The 22941-nt window shown below is 47.8% G+C and overlaps 2 protein-coding genes across 4 annotated transcripts in view; both read right to left on the bottom strand.

Annotated features, from left to right (window-relative positions):
• Positions 1 to 1487: 1487 nt before the first annotated feature.
• Positions 1488 to 11279, bottom strand: AP5Z1 (adaptor related protein complex 5 subunit zeta 1). Of its 3 annotated transcripts, none has more exons than XM_032704223.1 (17): positions 11171 to 11279; positions 10837 to 10974; positions 10264 to 10450; positions 9117 to 9261; positions 8078 to 8190; positions 7216 to 7384; positions 6383 to 6523; positions 5967 to 6004; positions 5725 to 5887; positions 5278 to 5456; positions 4666 to 4808; positions 3805 to 3954; positions 3478 to 3589; positions 2976 to 3073; positions 2582 to 2714; positions 2196 to 2410; positions 1488 to 1895 (listed from the first exon to the last, which is right to left on the bottom strand). In XM_032704223.1, exons 1-17 carry the CDS (start codon positions 11209 to 11211, stop codon positions 1625 to 1627), a joined length of 2436 nt encoding a protein of 811 aa, XP_032560114.1. In that variant the 5' UTR covers positions 11212 to 11279; the 3' UTR covers positions 1488 to 1624. The 3 variants fall into 3 exon arrangements, with proteins under 3 accessions (XP_032560114.1, XP_032560116.1, XP_032560117.1); XM_032704225.1 differs by having other exon boundaries at positions 6383 to 6511; XM_032704226.1 differs by lacking the exon at positions 5278 to 5456 and having other exon boundaries at positions 4666 to 4738.
• Positions 11280 to 14122: 2843 nt separating this feature from the next.
• The window catches only part of FOXK1 (forkhead box K1), a 55558-nt gene continuing 46739 nt past the window's right edge, over positions 14123 to 22941 (bottom strand). The window contains exon 9 of the mRNA XM_032703909.1: positions 14123 to 22196. Within this exon, the coding sequence (XP_032559800.1) occupies positions 21976 to 22196 (221 nt within the window). The 3' untranslated portion in view covers positions 14123 to 21975. The remainder of the gene's footprint in view (positions 22197 to 22941) is intronic.

Here is a 22941-nt window from a genome sequence, read left to right as displayed (position 1 = left end):
AGCTCCACCGTGCGGCTGTCCAGGCCCTGGCACACCCGGCCTCCTGCCTGCCGAGTCCTCCCTCTGCTTTTAGCAACATTAACGGGATAAACCCGACCTGATTTCCACATATAGACGGATACTGAGACCTAGTTTAGCCGAACCCTATTAATAACAGCCTGCAGCAAAGCCCTCCATCACACCCTGCATGGCCTAGGCTCTGGCAGCAAATCAGATACTCACATGGCATCTCACAACAATGCCGCTCGGGGATTGTGATGCTAAAAAAGGGTTGGCCTTAATGACACCTCACTGCTGTAGTTTTGGTTCCTGTGCTTAAGCCTCGAAAGTCGCGGGAGGAGAGAGATGTCAAAACAATCCATGCAAGGGAAACACTCCACTACTGGATTTCAACACAGCCTGGCCTGTCTTTCCTAGGCAAGATGGACCAAGCACCTTCACCAAGACATTAGTGCCTTGCTTCTCTGCTAGGCCACGCTCACACCCCCTGGGTGGGGTGCTGCCCCAGCGGGGACTGGGGGCAGTGCATCCCTCCTGCTGCTGACTCAGCTGTACCAGGCAGGCGAGCAAAGGCTCAGGGCCCCACGGGGCTCCTGGTGATTCACTCCACTTTGAACCAAGTAGGTATGTTGGCCTGTCATCCCCCACAGAACTTGAAATGGGCTGCCTAGGGCCCTTGGAGAAACTGCATGCACTCCTTACTCCCCTCTGCCTGGAAGCCAGGGCTTGGGGGAGGCTTGGTTTGCACTACAGTGCTGGGGCTGCATCCTGGCAAGTTCCAGCAGTACCAGCTCAACCCTCTGCTCCCAACTGAGCACTCCTGGAGCTGGAAAACAGCCCCAGAGCTGTTATGTTGCTCACAGTGCAGTCAGGTATTGAAACAGACTGTAAATAAACCCTGCTATTTACTAGTGTGCATGAGGGCTGGCTCCTCCCGGGAGGAGCCTTGGGATGGATTTACTTCCCTGTTTGTTAATACTGTACAGCTCAAACGTGTATAAACCTCTGGTGCAGATACAGAACACAGCATGGCGCCTGTCTGACACAGGGCTGGTGTATGTTAAGAAATGCTCTGTGTCAACAATAAACTGGATCAATAAATCTCTCTAAGCTCTGCTCTGGCAGCTGTCTCTTGGATCTCAGCGTGTTCACTCTGATGGTAAGACAGAAGAGTGGTGAGGGCTCACAGCAGATTAACAGGCAGTTCTGCTTCCTCCACCTCACACAGGCTCAGCTGATCTGCTGCAAGAAGAGGCAACAAAAGTGCAGAGCCAGGTGTAGTGAGAACAGAGGGGAGGGAAACAAGGCAGAGGAAAGGAGGGAAGATGTACATCTCCAAAGGGGCATGGTGTGCTGGCAGGGTGTTAAGGCATTCATTCACTCTCCTGCCACATTCACACAAACCCACTGATATTTTCAATGCATACAGGCCAGGGAGGGATAAGACAAGCTTAGGAGATAAAAAAGCAACAGAAATACAAAGAACCTCAGAGCAGAAGAGCAGCCTCAGCTCTACTTATTCCTGTTTTCTGTTTCATTTGCAATCATTTGTTCCTCATTTCCAGTTAAGATCAGCCTTGAGTGTCAGCAGTGTCCAGTAAGTTACTCCACAGACCTCCTGCCCTCATACTGGCGTGCAGCCAGGAGCTGGTTCCAGGAGATGGGTGACCATCCTCAGGGCCAAAGGCAGGGAGTCATTCATCTCTCTCTGAAGCCGTGTGCTGGCCACATCCATGGGGGGGTTGAACACAAACTGAGCCACGCTGGGCATCTTCAGCAGGTTCATGAGCTCAGTTGCCCGAATAAGGATCTCCTCAAGGTCCTCCTCACAGTAAACAGAGGTGACAGCAGGGCTCTGCACAAATGTCCTCATCTTGGACAGGAACATGGACACTCTGCAGGAGAGGAGGATGCAGACATCAGCTGGCAGGACCTTTGCACCCAGCCAGGTCACTACTTAAGCCTGTGAACACCCACAGACTAGTGCAATTGAATATCAGGTGACAGAGCATTAGTCAGCAGATGAATCCCACTTCCCCAGACTGTGCCCCTCCACAGCTTATCTCCTCTGTCCTGTTTCAGTTTCAGGTTCCATCAGTCGACAAATTCAGTCATTTATCACTAGCAAACCCATGTTTGGACTCATGAGATCTGCACATTTCAACCCTTTGCCCATCCCCACCATCCGTCCTCACCTGGGGATCAAGTCCTGGCTGCGGGCTGCCAGCTTGGTCAAGGTGGCCATGAGGACACTGATGGCACGGGGGGCACAGCTGGGGGTGCTGGCCAGTGGCCGGAACTGGGTGATCTCAAACAGCACGGCCTCCAGGGTCTCAAAGAACCATGTGATCTGCTCCACAGTGCAGCGCTTGTCGTAGGACACCGACAGGTACTCCCCGACAGCCCAGACCTGGGGCAAAGGCAGATGCACTCAGGGTAAGCACAAGGAGAGGGAATCAAGTAATTTTTAGGGAATAGAAAATCAGGTTCGTTAATGCTCTAGGAGAGGAAAGGGAAGGTGACTGCCAGATTGCACTGCAGCTGGAGCAGCCTGTGGCAGACGCAGACAGACCCCGCTCACCATGTGGGTGAAGATGGGCTCCTTGCTCTGGATGTTGCTGACTGCTCCTGAGAACTCCAGAATCTCTGTGGACAGTTCCACGACAAGTGCAGGGCGCAGCTTGCAGAGCATGGCCAGCTGTGAGCTCAGCACCCTGGAGCAGGGAGAAGGGCAGAGCTCAGACCACGGGCAAGGTGGTCATCACCCATCCGAGGAAGGGCTGGCAGCACCCAGCCACTGGCACAGTGCTGTACCCTCAGGATGTTCCTATTTTTCACCCTCCAAAGGTGTGTCACAGCAGGGACTGGGCCACAACTGAAAAGGCTCCTGGGCTTCCCTGGGATGCCAGGCTGCAGCCAGTGGAAGGGCTGGGAGCTGGGCTGGGAGCTTGGCTGGGCCTCCTGTCCCCTCTCACCTGTACACGTCATCTTTGAACACTGGGATCTCGTAGAGCTGGTCGCTCCTCTGCAGCAGCAGCACCACCAGCTGGTTTATCAGAGACCCATCTGCAGACTGAAAAACCACCCTTGTTTCAGCAAGGGCTGAAACAAGTGACTTTCAGCAGCCAAACCCCAAACTAACCAGCCATGTCAGACAGCTGGCAGAGAAACTGCCTGATCTTGCAGGGGGGGAGCAGTGCAGAAAGCAGCTATCAGGCACTCTGCTCTCACCCCTCTCCTTTACAGCTGGCTGAGAGCACAGAGTAACCCTGACACTGCATCATGGAGCTTTTCTGCTTCTCTGCATGAGGTGGCCAGCTCAATGCTGGTTCATGCCAATATTAAACCCACCCTCCCCTGGAGCACCCCTCTCTTGAAGCTGCAGCATCTTAACTATTTTGCTTCTACGACTGCTTTTCACACAACAAGAGACCCCTGTGGCACAAGTGGGAGCCAACCTCCCCCAAAAGGACATACCTCTGCCACCACCCTGAAAAAGAGCTCCAATAGGACAGGGACAGTCTCTGCACACTGCACCACCCTTGGGTTGCCAGCCAGGGATCCCAGCAGCTGCCGAAGTGGAATCAGACTGTGGGCAAGAGAAGAGTTACTGCTGAAGGCTTGTTCCCAGCTACTCTCCTGGCTGCCCTTCCCTATCCCCCACATGGTCTCTGAGTGCTGGCAAAGCTGACACAGGGAAATCCACCTCACCCCAGCCCCAGAGTGGCTGTGCCTTTCCCAGTAATCCCAGTGCTGCCTCCCAGAGCTGAATGGCTGAACCACACCCCGGTGGCAGGCTCCCACCTCTCTGGGGTGTCCTCAGGAGCAGATTTGGTGCGGAGAAGATGCTGGAATGTGCTCTTGTAGAGGGGATGACGAAAGGCTTCCAGGCAGGTGGTTGGTTTCACAGCTGGGTCACTTGTGGCCTTCTCAGAGGTAGGAAGAGCAGCTGCCCTGGCAGGAAACACACAGAGAACATGATGCATTATGAGAACAGTCTAGGACACAGCTAGAATCATGAACACTGAACCAATGACAGCAAGTTGGTTAGTCCAGGCCCTCTGGAAGACAATCAGTATGGCAGAAAATTATGAGCTCAGACCCTCCCCATGCTCAGGCAACAGTTCCAGACTTGCTTCTGTATCACTCCCGGGAAAGGGAAAAATGGCACTCTGCACCCTCATTCATGCAAGCCCACCAACATCTGCCTCTTGGATGCCTCTCTTTTCTAAGCACTTCAGACAGAGCTGTTCATGTTGGGAGGACAAGGAAGAGCAGAGGTACAGCCAGTTCCAGTCCTATTTCATCTTCCTGGAGACTCACAGTTCCTAATGACCTCAGGAAGAAACCTCTGTATGCCTTCAGGGGAACAAAGCCAGAAAAAGGGGGTAAGAGCAGGGAGGGAAGATCAGGTAGCCCCCATCTCTGTGCTGAGGTGCTGGCTCATGGCAGACCCAGCATGTGGCAACCATTTGGAGCTGGACAGGGAGAAGGGAATAACAACAGCTCCCTAAGCCCCAGAGACAGTCCAGCTTTGTGTTAACCCGACTGTAGATCTGTGACAGCAGCAGCCAGAGGAAAGCTGGGGCTCAGAGAAGAGTGTACTGGGCCATGGTCAATGTCAAGACACTGATGAGCAACTGAGAGGAAGGGAAGGTGCATTACCTGAGCTGGATGTCCAGAGCTGCTGTCAGACAGGGCAGGTCAAGCAGCAAATGGAAGATCTCAATGGCTGTGCCTGCATCCAGCAGAAATGGGAGAAGGTCCACAAACTCTGAGATAAGAGGTGGGCTGTTCCATGCCAGGAACTGCAAGGAACAAGCAAAAACTGCTGCACCATCCCAGCTACCCCACCACACACCCAGACAATTCCATGCTGTGACAGAAGGATGGGGAACGGAAAACCACTTCTGAAAAGCAAAACCAGAGAAATCTGAGGGTTTGGTCAAAACCCAGGAGGCTGCTGGAAGCTCAGCACAGGCCTCTGGCAGCTGCTTCAGTGGCTGGTAAGCTGCAACTTACTAAACTTTTCTAGGAACAAAGTGCTGTGTCCTGTGTTCACTGTGCTTCCCAACCCACTGGCAGTCCTGTTAACACAGACTCTCCCCTCCTGGCAGTGCTAAACACACCCAGGACCCTCTTCCCTCTTTAAAACTCTGTAACAGTCCTTATTGCCTGTGCTCTCCCTGGCACTGCCATGGAGGCACTCAGAGGGCTCTGGGGCACAGAAAGGAATGTGAAGCAGGCTCTCCCCTCTGCTGCTCCAGTAAGCTGTACCTTGAAAAGATTTGGGAAGCTCTGCCTGAATATGGTGGAGGTGTCCGTGAAGAGCTGGCTGTTGTCTTTGCAGAACTGGACAAATTCGAAGGCCAGTGATGGGTTGTGGAAGAGCTGGGCCGGGATATCAGTGAACAAGTGTTTGTAGATTGCATCTGAATCCACAGCTGCCAGTTTGCCTGGGAGGACACAGCACATCGCTGAGCTCAGTCCACCCAGCAACCCTGCCAACACTGGTTCCAGGGCCTAAGCTAGATCTGGGTTATGTTTTTCTAAAGAGCATGGGACCCCTCAGCTGCTGGGTCTCCTGGAGTGGGATCATCAATCCCAGAGTACAGCCAAGGTGGAATTACCAACTCCGGGAGCCAGCAAACTGTCAGGACAAAAGGCTGTGCTGGAGTATGCAAGACTAGATTGTGGATGAGGGAGTGGGAGCTGATGACTTACTGTGGTTCAGGAAGAACTGGGCAATGGGCAGTAGTGCCCTGGCATAAGTGGCATCCCCACAAATCCTGCCATGCAGGGTTTTCAGGAAGGAGACAGCACGGTACACGTAGGAGGAGTCCTGCTTGCAGATGATGTCCATGATCGTCACCGCCTCAATGAGACACTGCAGGAGAGCAGAGAGTCAGACTGGAGTGGGGGAATCCACAACTCCCAGGGTTTCAGCCCCACCTCTGTGTACTTACAGCTCTCTGCAGGTCTCCGTCATCTTTCTTCAGGGGTCCTGCCAGAGAAAGGAGTCCAAGTTACATTTTGAGCCCAAACAGGAACATTGGACTGGCAGTTTGAGCACTGACTCCAATTTCAGGACAGGCAGGAACACATCCTGATCCTGATTCCAGGCTAATGACAAACAAGATTCACAGCCTCCCCTGCAAATCAAGGGGAGGAGGCAGAACATGGCCTTTGCCTCCAAATCCCTCCCAACACCCCAGCTCAGGGCTGGTCAACGACTTGCACCAGCAGCTGCAGCAGGTCCCACCCCTGGAGCCTGACTGCGGACTCCAGGGAGTGAGATCCCAGCCCAAACATGCAGTGAACCAGAAATGTTTTCAAGAACACTGCCAGGGGAGCTCCAGGGAGGGTTCATGGCAAGACTCACGCCGGGTGCTCTGCTCAACCAGCCGCTGGCAGTACTCGAAGGCTTTCTCTCGCAGATGCTCCTTCGGGGGAAGCAGGCGACTAGGGGTGGATGTAGTTGAGACCACGGATGTAACAGACCTGTCCATTCCTGGTTTGTCACCTACAGAATAAAGAATACATGTGTCAGCTCATGACATGGGTGATGTAACCCACGCAGTGGTCCAGCAACAGCAAAGGAGCTGTCCATCCCCAGGGCAGTGTGAAAAACAGGAGGACAGGGGAGAAGGGAATGTTACAAGAACACTAAGGAGATGCTGTCTCCCACCACCCAGCCCTTCTTTCTTAGGGACCCACGGGGCTTTGTCTGAAAGCAGGGGACTCACTGAATGAGTAACTCCTCGAGTAAGGCTCACTAAGGATATGTCAGCAGGCTTTGTGATACTCCTCCCAAAAGCTTCCCTGATCCTAGTCCAAGATCTCTGAACTCTTGCCCATATTCCTGCCACTGAGAATCACAGAATGGTTTGGGTTGCAGTGGACCTTAAAGATCATCATCTAGTTCCAACCCCTTGCCAGGGACACCTTCCAGTAGACCAGGTTCCTCCAAGCCCCGTCCAACCTGTCCTTGGACAGTTCCAGGGACGGGGCAGCCACAGCTTCTCTGGGCAACCTGTGCCAGGGCCTCACCACCCTCACAGGGAAGAATTTCTTCCTAATATCTAATCTAACCTACTCTCACTTTGAAACAGAGGAGGTTGCTGGTTGCTGGTACAGCCACCTCATGACATCTCAGAGCACACACCCCTCTTTGGGGCTGCAACTTACCCTGGCCTTCAGACCTTCAGTCCATACCTGGATTAGGGGCCTTCCCCTCCTGGCCCCCATAGAGCAGCAGCCAGTTTCTCAGCATGGAGAAGGCCTGCACATTGAGCCACTGGTCCTGTGTGTAGTGCTGGCCCACTGAGAGCACTGTGAAGAAGTCTGTGGCAATGGCACCATCCACCTCTGTAACAGGAGCAGGCTGAGAGAAAAGATGCAGCAGGTCAGACCCTGAGGGAAAGGCTGAGTGGGAAGGCAGGGAAAACTCGACTGAGCCCATGGAGACAAGTAGCCCTTATTTAGGGTGCTGCAAGAGGGCAGATATCAGACAGAGAAAAGCCAGCTGTCCTGGGTCCTTCTGCCCAGCTGAAACACTTCAAACTTTCTCTGACACTGGTCTCATTTGCAATCACCTTTTACTCTGAGGTACATGGGCACTAAGACTCTTCCCTTAAAACTACTTCAAGGATTTAGGTTGGATATTAGGAAGAAATTTTTTACAGAGCGAGTAATCGGACATTGGGATGGGCTGCCCAGGGAGGTGGTGCATTCACCATCCCTGGAGGTTTCTAAGATGAGACTGGATATGGCACTTAGTGCCATGGTCTGGTAACCACGGCAGTGTTGGATCAAGGGTTGGACTTTATGATCCCAGAGGTCTTTTCCAACAGTGTTGGTTCTATGATTCTATGATTAAAGCTCTGGATCTACAGAACTTTTAAATCCTGGAGCTATAAATCCCCCTAGTTTGCTTTTGTGTGTCTTGACCACTTACTCCACAAAAAACACTTAAGAACAGCAGCACTTCCAGGCTACCATTTTCCAAAGGAAGGTGATTCTGGGAACCTGACTAACAAATGCCCCTGTGAGGTGATCACAGTAACTCAGCACTCACCTGTTTGGTTCTGGGACTGGAGAAGAAACCTCCTGAGGGCTGAACAACTCCTTGCTGAGTACTTGCATACCTCAGCCAGTCAGCCAGCTTCCTGCTGACAGCATCGGTCTGCTCTGTGCAAGGAAAGCCACAGGGTCACTGCCAGACTGGGCAGAGAAGCAGCCTCTGCACCATACCCCTGTTAACCCTATTTTTCTCCAGCCTAGATCACTGTCTCTCTGATCCAGCAGTCCACAAAGGAACTGGCATGCCGGGGTTGGATGCCCTGTACTCCTCATCCTACCTCGGAGTCAGGGAGTGAGTGCTGGAATCAAGGACTTTTGCTACCACATCAATCAAGAGGTATTTGTTCCTTTGTCTCCACCTACAGATACTATTAGAAGGAAGGTACAAAAACGCTGTCACTCTCTTCAGGCAGTGCCTGGCTTCAGCTCTGCAGCCAAAGGCATAAATCCCTCCCTGAGGACTCACAGGTAATCCTGCCTGCTCTGCCAGTCCATACATCCCTGCCCAACATCCTCCCCAAAGCTTCTCCTGCACACTGCACGACTTCTGCAAACCTCACAGGAGACTCCCAGAAACCGACTCTTGCTCACAACACAAATCCCCGTGATTTTAAGCCTGAAATGCTCTCCTAGGTTTACTCACCAGGGTACATCCCTCACCACTACCAATACAGTCCTTTCTCTCTTATGAAGAGCACCTCTAGTTGTTTCTGCTGCTCTCTTGGACAGATGCACAGGCACATCTCTGCTTCTCCCTCTCACTTTGGTTGATGCCCCTCAGGATAGCTACAGTTTCATACTCCTATTGCATGTGGAGACCTCAGCTAGAGCACAGTTACTGTGATACAAATCCATATCCAGGATTTGACTGGAAGGCCCAGTCCCATTTTTGTGTGTTTGAATGTATCTCACCCAGCAAGTTCACTTTCCTTGTGGCCCAGATGTCACTTTTGACAGCAGTTTCTAACCGAAGCCTTCTGATCACTACACAGATCACAGCCAGGTGGCAATCTCAGCCCTTCCTACATATTTACCTTCAGTTAGAGATTCTGGTGAGAGACTGATGACATTTGCCAGGACAGGAAGGAGGAACAGAGCACTCTGACCCTCGGGCAATCTTCTTTCAAGGACTTTTACAACCCGCTGCCCCACAGCAGCCACTTCACCCTTCTTGTTTCCCTTAAAAATAAAGCAGAGGTAAAGCTGGGCAGACAATCTACCAGTGCTAGAGTCCAACACCATGCAACCTCTTCCATCAGGCATCAGTACAAAAGTCCAACACAAAAAGGACTCACAGCACAGGCCATTTTACCACATTTTACAGAGATTTTCTGCAATTGGAATTCACAGATCCCAAATGATGGGGCTGCTTATGTGTGTTAATGAGTATATTTTTACACCGTGGAGCTGCAGGACAGTTTCAAGGCTGGATATGGGCGAGAGGAGCTTTGGAAGGCAGCACATCAGCAACACTTTTGTGGTTTCTGTTTCATTTCCTCTAGCTAAGTAAGACTCAAATGAGTGTCAGAAACATAGGAGACATTTCCAAACACACAGTGAAACTCAGAATGAGAAGTTTCAGAAAAATATTTTATCTTTAACAGGCACAATAATAGTAAAAGGAGTAGGGGGGAAAAAAAGAAGTTTCCAGCTTAATCCCCAGGCAGCTCTGAAAACAGGAAAGTTCTCATGTTTTCTTCTCCTTGGAAAATCTGGATCTTTGCAGTGTCATTCACATTTACAGCCCTACATGTTTCATAGGTTCCGTGTATATTTTTTTATATTTAGACGTGAAAGTCAGTATCATAAAAAGGAGTAGTAAATTCACTCTAAAATCCTTTGCTCTCCAGGTTCGAGCAGCCCAGGTTTGAAATCTATTCCAGCAGCCAGGACTAAAGGGTTCCTTTTTGCTTCCAGGGCATCAGTTTCTAAACATTACAGTTTTAAGCAGTTTTTGTTATCAAATGCCAAACACAAAAAAAAAAAGCTGCCATTTTTCCCTATGCAAAGCAGAATAATGAGGTTCCTTAAATGAACATCGTAATGCCTCTGCTTTTTCCTATATACTTTCAAATGATTTTTCACTCTCCTTGAGCTCAGGAAGGAGCTCGGGAACAGGGAACAATCAAAAAGCAAATCCATATTGACAAGGGAAGATTTGTGACTTGACAGGTCATTTACCTGAGCCAGAAGGACGGAGGATACCAGGCTCAAGAGCTTTGTATCCTGAATCTCATCACAGCGGAGGATCAGATCATTGCAAGGTGACATCTCTCTCAGGATGGCAGCACATAACACCTGAACCTGCTCAGGGCTTTTGGGCGAGCACAGCACTGTCTGCAACAGCTCCACAAACTTGCCATCCAGCCTGCAAGAGTCACAGCAAAGCATCACAGCCAGGCAAGAAAAGATTCAGATGTTTATTTCCTGTGTATTTTTGGCTTGAGGATGATCCCCCTCGACAGTGACTGATGTCACCTTATCATCTCCACTTCTGAATGCTTTTGCTCTTGACGGAGAGCTCAGTGACACCAACACTTGTTAGTCCCACTGCAAAAGCAGGCAGGCACCTTGTGCTTAGCTTGGGGGGGAGGCAAAGAGGGGCTTAATGTTTATATCGAACTCAGGGTTTCCAAAAAACAGGGTGTTTTTTTTTTAAAGCACTAACCCACCACCTTCCTTTTATTTGCTGTGGTTAAGAAAGCAACGCTTTGCTTCCCTGAGCACCAAGAGAGCCCCAGAGCGCTCACTCACCTGCGGGGGTACTTGGTGGCGGCCACGGTGAGGTGCAGCCTCCGCAGCCCTTCCGCGGCCTCGGCGCCCGGCTCGGGGCCCTGCAGGAGGGCGGACACGCGGCCGGCGAACCTCCGCAGCTCCTCCTCATGGATCTCCCTGCCGGGGGAGGGGGAGGACAGCGGCTGTCAGGGCCCTGGACCCGCAATTCCCGCCCCCATCACTCCCCCTACGCACCCACCCCGGGCCCGGCTGATCCCTCAGCGCCAGGCGCGGCCGCCCAGCCAGGACCCCGGCCGGCCCCGAGGGGTCCCTGCCGCGGTCCCCCGGCCCTCCCGAGGGATCCCCAGCACACCTCGCCTGCCTGAGGAAACTCTCGGCGGCCGCCGAGAACATCCCGCACCCGCCGCCCGGCCCCGCGCCCCGGTGCGCGCCCAAAGCGGCCCCCCATGGCCGGCCGGTGCGCCGGGGGCCGCCTCCGGGGGGACGCGGCGGCTGCTGCACGAAGGTTCCGCCCGGCGGGGCTGGGCCGCGTCCTGCCTGCACAGAGGAGGGGTAATGCCAAAATTATCTCCGTTGGACATCGTGGTGCTGCTGCTGTTATTCTCCACCTCAGGAGTCAGAGGAGAAGCTTATTCCGAGGCCATCCTGCACGGCATGAAGGGGAACAGCTCTGGGGGCTCAGATCTATGGAAAACATCATCACATGGCAGAGAGATGCCAGAGATGGGTTTTCTAAGAGTGTGATGGTAAACGGTATCGCATCAGCCTTTCTTGCAACCTGTTCACAAAACAGTGTTTTCCAAAACTGGTGGGAGATGTTAAAAATAGCTGCTCAGCAGCTGGGTCTCCAGCACTTCCAAAAGGTTAAAAATCCATTAGTATTTCCCCATCAGTCTCGTCTCTCCTGACTGCGAACGAGGCAGAAGCTCTCACCACCATGCTGAGCATCCCCCTGGGAGGAGGAGGAGGTGTCAGGAGAGGAAAGGCTGGCACTTTGCCCTTGGGTACTTCCCTGCCTTGCACCCTCCAGGCATTAGAGTTCATTAACAGCGTTCCTGGGCAATTAGCCAACAGAGCAGCAGCTCCCCTTTGCCCTGGGAAGACCAGCAGCATCCGTCACCTCAGCTGGAACAGTCAGAGCTGGAGTAGAGGGGAGCAAGCAGGAGCATTCAGTGTTTTCTATGCACCCTTTCTCCTGGCTGGGTCAGAAAATACATCCGATGCACATGGGGAACCAAAGACAGGACAATTTTAAAAGATGCTCCTGAAAAATGGCTCTGCTGAACATCTTTGCTCATTGTGTACTATGTTATTATTTTTTACTTAGTTAGTCAATTAAAAAAAAAATCCCTCCAGTGCCTGAAAGGAGAATACAAGAAAGATGGAGAGAAACTTTTTACATGGGACAGGACAAGGGGGAACAGCTTCAAACTGAAAGAGGGCAGGGTTAGATTGGATATTGGGAAGAAATTCTTCCCTGTGAGGGTGGTGAGGCCCTGGCACAGGACACCCAGAGAAGCTGTGGCTGCCCCATCCCTGGAAGTGTCCAAGGCCAGGTTGGACAGGGCTTGGGGCAACCTGGGCTAGTGGAAGGTGTCCCTGCCCATGGCAGGGGGTGGGATTGGATAATTTTTAAGATCCCTTCCAACCCAAATCATACTGTGATTCTATGAATTACAGCTACTTTATGTCAACTGAGGTCTTAAAAGTTACTCCTATTTAACTCTGGAGCTCAGAATGTTTAGTCAAAATAAACCCAGAACTTAAATTGTAGCTGCATTAGGAGGACAAGGAAGGAAAACCCCAACTATAAGGTAGATGTTTTCTGACCTCATATGCTTCAATGAAACCATTACTATGAGTTACAGGGGAATACACTGAAATAGTTTCTTTCAAAATAACAATGTTTCACTTCATGACAAAAGCTGGAGCTGGAGGAATAGTTTATAACTCCCAGGGGAAACATTACAGATCTCAAACACACGTACATTATGTTCACTCTGCTGCGAGTCAACAGCTGCCCAAATAACTGCCAAGGGATCAAAAGTCTGTGAACTCTGGAACAGTGCAAGGTGTGCAGATAAATACTTACTTCCTACATAAAATAAAAGGAAAAAATATCAAACACACTGTCCCCTTACACTGTGAGAACAACCCAAACTGCTGCAGGAAACTCAAACCTCACTATGATACTACGCTGGAAAGATTCAGGTCTGTCACCCCAAAGCAGCAAAGCAATTTCAGGGCATTTTCTCTTTCATATATAATTTTATTTCTGGTTATAGAAACAAATGCTAAGAGGAGAAGCAACATTCCCCAACCACATACATCAAATTAAGGTAACAGAACAGTTAAAATAAATGAAAAAAAAAAAAAAGTAGAAATTTAAAACTTTGTTATAGCTTTAAAATATTAACGTTCTCGTTACATTAGAAATCACATTCAGATCTCAAATTACTTAAAAAAATGTATGGCTCCATATTAAAAAAAAAACAAACAAACAAGCAAACAAAACCACTGTATCCCATTTGATGTGGAAATGCAGGTCCTGCTCCTTGGATGCAGGATCCCACCCTCGTGGGAGCCACGGTCTGGCTGTGCAGTTGAGCATCTCACAGGAGCAGTGCTGCAACACGGCCAGAGAAAGAAGGTGAACTTCACATCCATTGCCCCAGCTGGAGCTTCCCCCTTGGGATACACACCTGCTTTGTAAAAAGCACTGATAACGAAAACAAGTCACAAAAAATACTTTTGATATCAGCTGTAGAAAAAAACCCCCACAAACCCCAGAACATCTGGCTGGAGGTGTCTTGCACAGGTAACACCAGGAACTGAAATGCAAGCATGGCTTTAGTTGCCCCTTCCATCACCATTTTTAAAATAAGTGCCAAACCGAGGTGAAAGGGGTAAGGCTGGCCCAGGTCTCTGTAGCAAACCCTTCTGTCAAGCCATTGAGGTATTTCAGGTTCTCCTCTCAGCCTTCCCTTGGGGACTCGGTGGGAATGTGCATCTGCAGAACAGGGGGAGAGTCAGATTTTTCTGGATTTGTTTTTTAGAGCAATTATTCAGAGTTGGATCTGAATTTCCAGCTTTACCACCCATTGCTCATGCACAGCTTTTGATTTATCCCTAAACAGCTTTTAACAGTCCTTTGGATAACAGTCCTTTGGATAGCTACAGACTCTTAAAATGCTCTTTTTGGCTATGAGGAGGTTGGCTGGCAGGCTGGACAAGGCATGTCCAGAACACAAGAAAATATATAGTCTTGTAAGATTTTTGTATTTTAAAGCCATTTTCTGTATCAGTACATTTCAATGAGCCTTTTTTTTTTTCTTTTACATTCTGTCTTCTATTAAAGCAAAAAGATCTTAAAAACAATAGTCTGGTTCCCTCTACTTCAAACCCATTTGAGGAAGAAAAAACCAGGAGAGATTAAGCAAGTTTAGGTTTACAGTAATTCAACTGCTACAGAGCCAACCTGCCTACTTAGCAGCCTGCCCACCTCCCAAGAGCAGCATATAAATCAGCAGAACATCAGGATGTTCTGCACCAGACTTTTAGCAGCAAGACAGTGAAACAGAAGGAAATCTCGCTTTTTCTGCTCCATTTAAATCTCATTTTTCTTCAGCTAACAGACATTTCTCCTCACTGTTGCCCTTAGCTTTAAGGAAGGCTTTGTCTCAGACTGCTTGAAGTCAAACTGAGGTGGGGTAGAAGCAGGACAGAGAGTTGGAGATCACAGCGAAGGGGCATCGCTTAACTTGGCAGCAGACACAAGGAATAACCAAATATCAGGGGAAATCTGGTTTTCACAGGGGCTGTTTTCTGCTGAAAAGGAAAGCTGCTTCCTTTCACTGCTCCCATTCCTGTTACTCTTCCTACCACCAACCGTGTTCTCCCTTAAGTACTGAAGCCCCATCACCAGCCAGTGATCACCAAGGTGAAGCCTTAACTCAGGTCCTCACAGACAAAGGAACTTCTGCAACAGCAATTAGGAATTAGGAAGCCAACTATCACCTGCTTTTAAGAATAATTCCCAAAAGATCCAAGTGGGTCAAGATACACCCTTCTGTGAATCCTTGTGGAATGAAATTTGGCCAGTTTGGTAAAATGTACTCCCTGTGAATGGGAACATTAGAAAAACTCTTCTGTGTTTGTTTTTAAGGGGATATACACACACCTCACCTCACAAAGAGACAGAAGCACGATAAAGGGAAAATAATCTCACCACAGAGGAAAAGAAACTATTTCATAGTGCCCCAGTGTTAGCTCAGCCACCTGGCAGGGAGGAATTCCTCAGCCTTACAGAATCCTCATGGACCCGCCATAAATTTCCTCTGTTAGAAATAAGGTCCCATTACTTACAGAGCAGAATCTGTAAAGAACTCCCCAACAGCACAACTACAGATAACTGGAGACAAGAAAGGATTCCAGCTTTCATTAGTGCCATCTGGGGGATTTTCTTGCCAGAAAAGCAGCATGGACTGGGGTGGCTGAAAGCACAACAAAGCCAGAAGCAGGGCTCCTACACAAGGAAAATGCAAGTACCAAGTTGTCTCTTCTGCTCCGCAAGAGGAATGAAAGCAATCACTGAAGTAAAGCTGCTTCCACTGGCTGCTCACATTCATTACAAAAACAGGTACATTGTTCTTCTAGAATCAGTGCCTGGTGTAGGAATTTACCAACATACTGTATAAAAGTCTGTGTAAGTACCATTTAAGAGAAAGAAATAGTCATGGACCATTTATATATCTATACTGACACACACGCTCACACACCCACCCACCCACCCACATTAATAAATAGAAATTTTATGTTTACACAGATCTAATTTAATATTCTCTGAAAAAAAATATTTAAAGGGTTTCTTCCTTAGCTGCCACCCATGAATTGTCACTGTTTCTTTTTTTTCTATCTTGAGAGCAAAGGGGTAGATTTGGCACAACTACCCTCAGGCTCTGAAACTTAAAGTGACACGTAAGGAGAGGACCAGCCATACATTCTGAAAGGTTTTAATTCAGTGTTGGTAAATTGAAAAGGTATCAAAAGAATTTTCTGAACATATAAATACAAAGGTCAAAAGTTGATTAAAAATTTGGAATTTAAATATAGTGCTCCAAGAAAACCAAGCATTTTTCTAAATGTCTTGCTCAGGCCAAAGTACAATGCTCCCTGGTGTATTATTACTGCCCCGTGAAAGACACCCTAACAGGGAAAGCCCACCTTCACAGCCAGCTAATTCCCACTGCTGATTACTGTATATGGATATATCCCCACCTGTGTGCACAAACACATGCACTGCCCTGTGAGTAACACACCCAGCAGAGAGAGATGCTGATCCCACTAATCACAGCCACACAGCTGCCAGGCGGCCGCACACAGAGATGCTCCAGCTCTGTTTTGGTCAGGTGCAGATCAAAATGCAAGAAGGCATCACTTCCCAACCCCATCAGTTCCAGCAATCCAGATGACCTTGTAGTGTAACTGTTTTCTGCAGCACAGCTGGCTCCATTGGAAGCTACACTTTCCGGCAGTAGTGTATGCTATAGTAGTAGCAGCTTTGGCGTAATTTTTCACCCAGAAGGAAACAAAAAGTTACATGACTGAACAATCTGTTGTAAAACTGCAGCCTAACACACAGATCCTCGCCAGATGCAGACCTTCAAGCAATGGAATTAAATTAGGAGTTGGATTAAAGGACTCTGGAGTTGACAGAAATAACTACAAATAGAGGGGGGAAAAACTGATGAGGAGCAGAAATAGGAGCTGCCCAAGAGACTGGCTGGCAAGAGAAGACAGATAATTTGCTGCAGGAGGGCATTTACAAACTCAAAAACACAGTGTGCAGCCAGGGTAAAATGATGAAGCAAGTCCTGTTCCATTAGAGGTTCATTTTTAATGCCCGAGTCCAAATTATTAGCAGCAAGACTTAAGAAACCTCGAAGATTTTGCATCAGGGTAGAAACTCAAGGCAAGTTCCCCATCGGATTTAAACTGTCATTTGATAAGGTAAAGCACAGATATTTGGAGGTGATCAGGATCCTTCAGTGCTGCCTCCTGCTAAAAAAGCTCCAAGACCCAAGCTGGCACTGTTCCTTGGAAGAGAGAGACAAGATGGTTGCATATGTACAAATGCAATCCAGAGCATTTCCAGTTCACTTTGTGACTCATTTCTTACACTGACACTTTTCTTGCAGCAAGAGCCCAAACAGGTACTGGGCTGTACAGGCCAGAGTGTAGCTATCAGTCCAAGAAAACGGATTTCTTTTCCAATCCATCCAACATTTTCATGTCTGTAGAACTGTGCCTGCTTTTGGGCTCCCCAGTACAAGACCCACAGTGACCTGCAGCAATTCCACCTGATGCCCTGGAGCCTGAGTACATCATGTACAAGAAGAGACCAGGACAACCAAGTTGGTTCAGCCTCAAGAAAAGGAAGCAAATGGGGAAAAATATTACTGGAATCTTCAACTACCTATTTAGAAGATGCAGAGAAGGCAGAGCTAGGCTTTTTTGAGAGGCAACAAACACATGCAGCAGTGTGGGAAATTCTTAAATTGCTGAGAAGTTTTCATCTCATGGGTGGTTGAGAGTGGATTCTCTGTGGAAAGGTACAGAACTATTGCTAGGTTAAATCCTCATCATCCAAGATCCCCAAATCCAGGTATAGCAGGGGAACATTTCTCCTTTCACCCCACATTTTGACATTCATTTACACGCTTGCACACATCAGGGTGACACCAAATATCTCCCTGGGAACACCCCCTGCTAACACAGATGAAAAGCTCTAACACCAATTTAACATTCCTAGCAGGCAGGGAAAAGTGTTCCACACCACACTGCATGAAAGCTCAGGTCAGATGCTCTCACTTGGTTTGATACAGATCCCTACCTTTCTGTGCTCCAAGTCTGATTTCACTGCTGGTATTTCCCTACTGAAAATGATAAAAAAAAAAAAGTGGAAATTAACTTGGAAAGATAGCTCTTTAAAACATGCAAAACCAAGTTTACTCCCTCCAAAACCTGAAGCCAGAACATGACATTGATTGCAGAACTATAAAGGCTTCTTTCCTCTTACAAAGCTTTAATATGTCTCTGAAAACACACTCCTGAATAAGCTCTGCCCAACAATAACATGTCTAAAACACAGAATGAGAATTAATACAGGGTGACCAAACTGACCTTTCTCAAGCTGCTCTGGAGCAACATGTATTCCACAGGTATTTTCATCCTTGAGTCCTTGGGTAGAGCTTAATGCAAGGTGCTGCTCGTGTCAGTGGATAAAAATGACTGGATATGCTACAGGGGACAGCATAAATGGTGTGGGGGAGGGAAGAATATGGGAAGGAAAAAGAGCTGAAAAGAATATATGAGCTAATCATGAACTTCAATTTTGTGCTCAGCACTGTGTTGTGTTATCACTAAATCAGATTAAATTGATTTTACTGTAAAAAGCTTTCTGTATCACAAGAGCCAAGGTCAAGATGAACAACAACTAAGGAATTCCAGTGGAATAAAACCAAGAACAACTGCATTCAGCTCTTGTAATCTGGGGCAACAAAAGTTGCTATAAACTAACCGTGATCAAAGTAAAATTAGTCAATGCCATTGCCTAAGGTGAAAAAAAATCAATAGGGAATGGTGAAAAGTGAATTCACACATTAAGAACTCGGTTTTACAGTTTCCCCAGGTCTAAGTTATTGCAGTTTAAATATTTAATGTGCCTTGACCTTTGTTATACACACGGCAGAAGATGAAGTAAAGCCTCCTCCTTCTCTTCCCCTCAAACCTTCCTCAGTTAACATAATTAATTGAGGATGAGATGCAACTTTTTAGACAAAACCCAAGCTGGACGATCAATTCAAAATAATCCGGGTACTGCACAGAACCATTAAGGTAAACATTTTCTTTCTAGCTGAAGACTTAATTCCACCATCACATTAATTTTCATTCCTCTGCAGCCCAGGGAATCGGGATTGGTATGTAAAAAGAATGGTGCTGTCTTTCAGACTGAGCACTGTGATGAAAGAATTAATCTGGAGGCCTGAAACAAGAGGTCTCCATCTCACAAGTTCCAGATGACGACCACATTTTTCCACTGCTCTCAAAAGGATTTAGCAGGAACAGTTATTTTATCCAGTATTAGGCAATGTTTAGGAAAACCTACAAAACTATCTGCAAGTGGTATGGCTGTTTCTTACAGTAGCAGGGGGATGCAGCAGAGTGATAAAGCAAAACCCCCCTGACAGGATGAACTGACAAATTCCAGACATGTCAAGCAGAAAGGGGGAACAGAACAAAGATATTTGCTTATCCTCAACTCCCACTTGAACCAGCAGGCAGCGTGAGCCACAAAAGGAAGAAAGTGTTATTCTGTTCTAAATACTTAGGAGGCAAATCTACACATGCAACCCGAGGATGGACTTTCAAGAGGTATCTATAAAGCAGCAGCTGGTGGATGAAAACACTGAATTCAGCTGATGTATTTCTACAGTGCTGGACTAGTTTACAGAAGTTCAGGGCCTAATTATTTAGACTCTCCCAGAGAAAAGCAGCAGCAAAGAAAAATCTGCAGAACTTTGGCAGCTGAACACCACATCCTGAACAGTATTCTGTTGGTTTTTCATCTTGCTCTGACTCACACAACATTCTGGAAACCCAAGGACTCCTGTGCTTCCGGAAAGCTCCCGAGCCCCGGGGCTGTTTCAGAGGCGTGCCTGTATCTAAACCAGCAGTCACCCAAAAGCAATGATTAATCACAGATAAAACTGTGCTGCACTCTCACTTGTGCATTCTTCCTTGAAGTTCATTTTATTGAGTTCTGGCTTTGGAAAGGCTACAGAAAACAGAGCTAATCCATGTGCTTTTCCGCTATGCCACACCTAGAGAGAAGGGGCAGCTGGAGGCCAGCCTGCTTCAATTACCTTGTCTTCTGTAACAATCCTCCTTCACAAAACCATTTTAAAGTACTAAAATCCAATCTAACAACTTGTCACTTAAGGCACACACCTAAATTCTGAAAGCCAGGCTGAGATAAATGATCTGCCCTGAATATTTAATGTGCCTCTATCCGCAGAAAGCAACTGCAAATCACGAGACCGAGAAATTCTTTCCTTCTCTTAGAAATATTTCTCACCAAACAAGGGACTTGAGAATAAAACACGTCTGGGTTTTATTCAAGCAGTGGGACTTGGCTATTGAATAGGATTTGGCAAAGACAAAGGAAACTTAGAAGGGAACAAGTGATGCCAGCTGTTACCTTATGGATTTCCTCCCCCTCCCTGGATTCCAGCAGACACTGATGGGTTGTGCCTTACCCCCTAATCCCCAGGGACATGCTGACAGTAGCATTTACTGCACACTGGGGAAAGCTTTTTGCAATGTTTTCCTGCAGTGGGTTTGCCTCTCTGCTCTGTGATGGCACTGTCAGACTGCACAGGACAGCAACTGGACAACAAATCAGTACAGATGGGGGATAACCTACCAGAGGTACAGCCCACCCCTCTTAAGTCTCTTTTGCCATTACCAAAGCCGTAACACTTGCTAAATTAAAAGATCTCTGCTGTGCTGCCAGAAGACATGTTAGCCAAGGGGACTGCAAATGGGTATAAAACCAAAGAGGTTTGCTGGAGGCTACAGGCAGGGATTGATTTCTTTGCCGGTCACAAGGTATCACATGCACCCACTGTTCCACATGGCTGAAGTGAGTCAAATCTGCTTTCCTGATAAGACATCCTTGTACTATATGAGGAGCCTGGAATACAGTTGGAGTAAAAGCCTCCTCCTACTGGTGAAGGTTCTCGAGGCAGGAGAGATGGGAGAGGGAGCCAAGCGATGAAAGGAAACCTCCAAATCCCTTTGGGAAAAATTGTTTAAGACGTCCAGTGGCTTTTGCCATAAAATAAAAGGGAAGTCTTTTGCCTTGGTCTCTACACCCTTACAGAATTTGTATGAAACACTGTATGACTTCTGCTACCTCTCATCCCAGCCCTCAACTTCCCTCTCTGAAGAGTAACACAGGAGCTTTGCTGTTTGCCATGGCAGAGGGGCAGGACAGCCTCCTGCCCAGCACTGGCTTCCTCACCACTGGCCATGGAGCTGAGGACCACACCACCAACGGGAGGTGAAGGAGACTGCTTTCAGTGCAGAAGACCAACCAATATTTTCTCAAGTTCACAGAGACAGTGGCCATGCCTTCACCTACAGTGCTATTGTGAACCAAAGCTCCAGCACAAGATGTGATCAATCAAATGCACACAGAACCTGTGGAGACACCCTTCCCCAGTGTGATCCTCAGGCATCAAGATACTTTGGCTGTTGTCCAAAGCAAGTGATGAATAATTGTAAGAAATCAGTGAAGGTACAAACCCCTTTGTGTTTTTAATATCTTTACAGGAACCAAGTTAATACAGTTCCTCTGTCATCTTATTCTCCTTCAGAGGGAATGGAGAGAAATTGCATCTGGAAATCCAGGTGGCTGAGCCCTGTAACTCTTCCTCCTGAATCCCCACATAAATAAGCATTCATATTCAGAATTTTTCTGTTTTAAAAAAACAGAATCATTTGCCTTTTTCTTTAAGCTTGGTACCATGTTTCTTTAATGTTGTTGTGAGATACTGCACCCATCTTTCAGCATTTGATTGCCTTAGGTGACCTTATTGAAATGGTCCTATGATTCAAAGCTCTCAGAAGCGTGGTATTAAGGCATAGAACGTGAGGAGTTTTCTTTCCAGGGAGCAGACTGTATTTGTATTACATTCCTTTAGATGCTGAACTGCAAATCCCATCCCCTCGGAGCCAAAAGGGGAAAAGACAGTTAAAAATATCCCAGCAGTCATACAATCAGTTGTCTGTAATTTTTTTGAATCTTTTTAAAAAAAAAAAAAAGGAAAAAAAAAACAAAGGAAAAAATATCCCATAGGTAAAGACAGAACAGAGTTCCAGATATGGGTTCTTGGGAGGGGTTTTCCATTCTTTTTGGCACCTTGTGACTCTAACAGCTGTTGTCCTCCCATTTAAAAATCTGACTTTAAAGGAGCTGTATGTCAGCTATGTTTTGAGCTGTTACAGTTGTGGTTTGTTTCCTGTGAAAGCTGCTTTAGGATTCCTGCCATCCCATGCCCACCCCACATCACTCCAGCTCCTCCCACCGGTTCTTCATTCACTGGTTGCCTGTCCTTGTGGCATTGCAGATGTGATGACTCCAGTCTGGGCTGGGACTGCTCCACTGGGCTCTTCTATCCGGGGTCTTTTCACTTCAGGTTCACTGGAAGAGGCTGCTGCCGTCTCCTCGGTCCCCGTCTCGCAGACCCGGCTGACTACAACAGGAGTGGACGAGCTGGCCTGGGCTGCAAGGAGCTGCAGTGGGTTTGTAAGAGCTGGGAAGGAGGGTAAGAGAGACAAAGAGATTTAGTGTGATGAACTAGCACAAGTGTTTGCTATTGCAGAAAGCAAGAAAACAAAACACCGTGGGTCAAATGCGACAGCTGGCACACGGTCAAGTGTTTTTCAGTCCATTTTGAAAGGCCTGTTTGCCTTGTCTCTCCCTCTCCATTCACAACCCCAGCTTTGTGCAAGTTTACCAAACCAGGAATAACCCTGTTCATAGGAGAATTTCCTTCCTATTCACTGTCAAACAAGGCATTGCTAGCTAAGCATTCATCTCCAGTAGGGGAGGATCAAGTCCTGGTAAAAACCACAGTACACCTCCTCTTTGAGAGGTAGTTCTCTGATCACCTACAATCAGAACTCCTTGCAAGGTACAACACCTTTGTGCTGGGCCTTCAGCTGGGAGATTTAGGAGCTCCCCTGAGCTCTGCTCACACAGGAAGAACAGACAGGCTGTTGGGAAACTAGATTAGTATCCAAATGTTAAGTGTACTGCCATCTCACTCGTAAAAGGGGCAGGAAAGAGCTTACCCTACACAACCACATGTGTTCCCATCAGATCTGAGATCAGGACATAGGAATTTCTTCCTATGCTTCTTCCTAGGCTTTCAGTCTTGTATTTCAGTACTAACACAAGATCTCACCCTTCCATTAACAAAAATGGTGAGAAAAAAGATGGTTTAAGTAGCAACCCTCCATAAAAATGTCTACAATTCCTAGTTCCAGACAGAGAAT

The sequence above is a fragment of the Chiroxiphia lanceolata genome, chromosome 16 (assembly GCF_009829145.1).
Source record: "Chiroxiphia lanceolata isolate bChiLan1 chromosome 16, bChiLan1.pri, whole genome shotgun sequence".
Lineage (NCBI taxonomy): Eukaryota > Metazoa > Chordata > Aves > Passeriformes > Pipridae > Chiroxiphia > Chiroxiphia lanceolata.
Note: the sequence above shows the minus strand (reverse complement) of the source record. Positions and strands in the feature narration are given on the sequence as shown.

Coding starts and splice junctions, on each gene's coding strand:
- AP5Z1 (XM_032704223.1), bottom strand. CDS start 11,211: ATGTTCTCGGCGGCCGCCGAGAGTTTCCTCAGGCAGGCGAG. Junction 5,457..5,724: donor CCAGTTCTTCCTGAACCACA/GTAAGTCATCAG, acceptor GTGTCCTCCCAG/GCAAACTGGCAGCTGTGGAT. Junction 4,809..5,277: donor GCTTCCCAAATCTTTTCAAG/GTACAGCTTACT, acceptor TGTTCCTTGCAG/TTCCTGGCATGGAACAGCCC.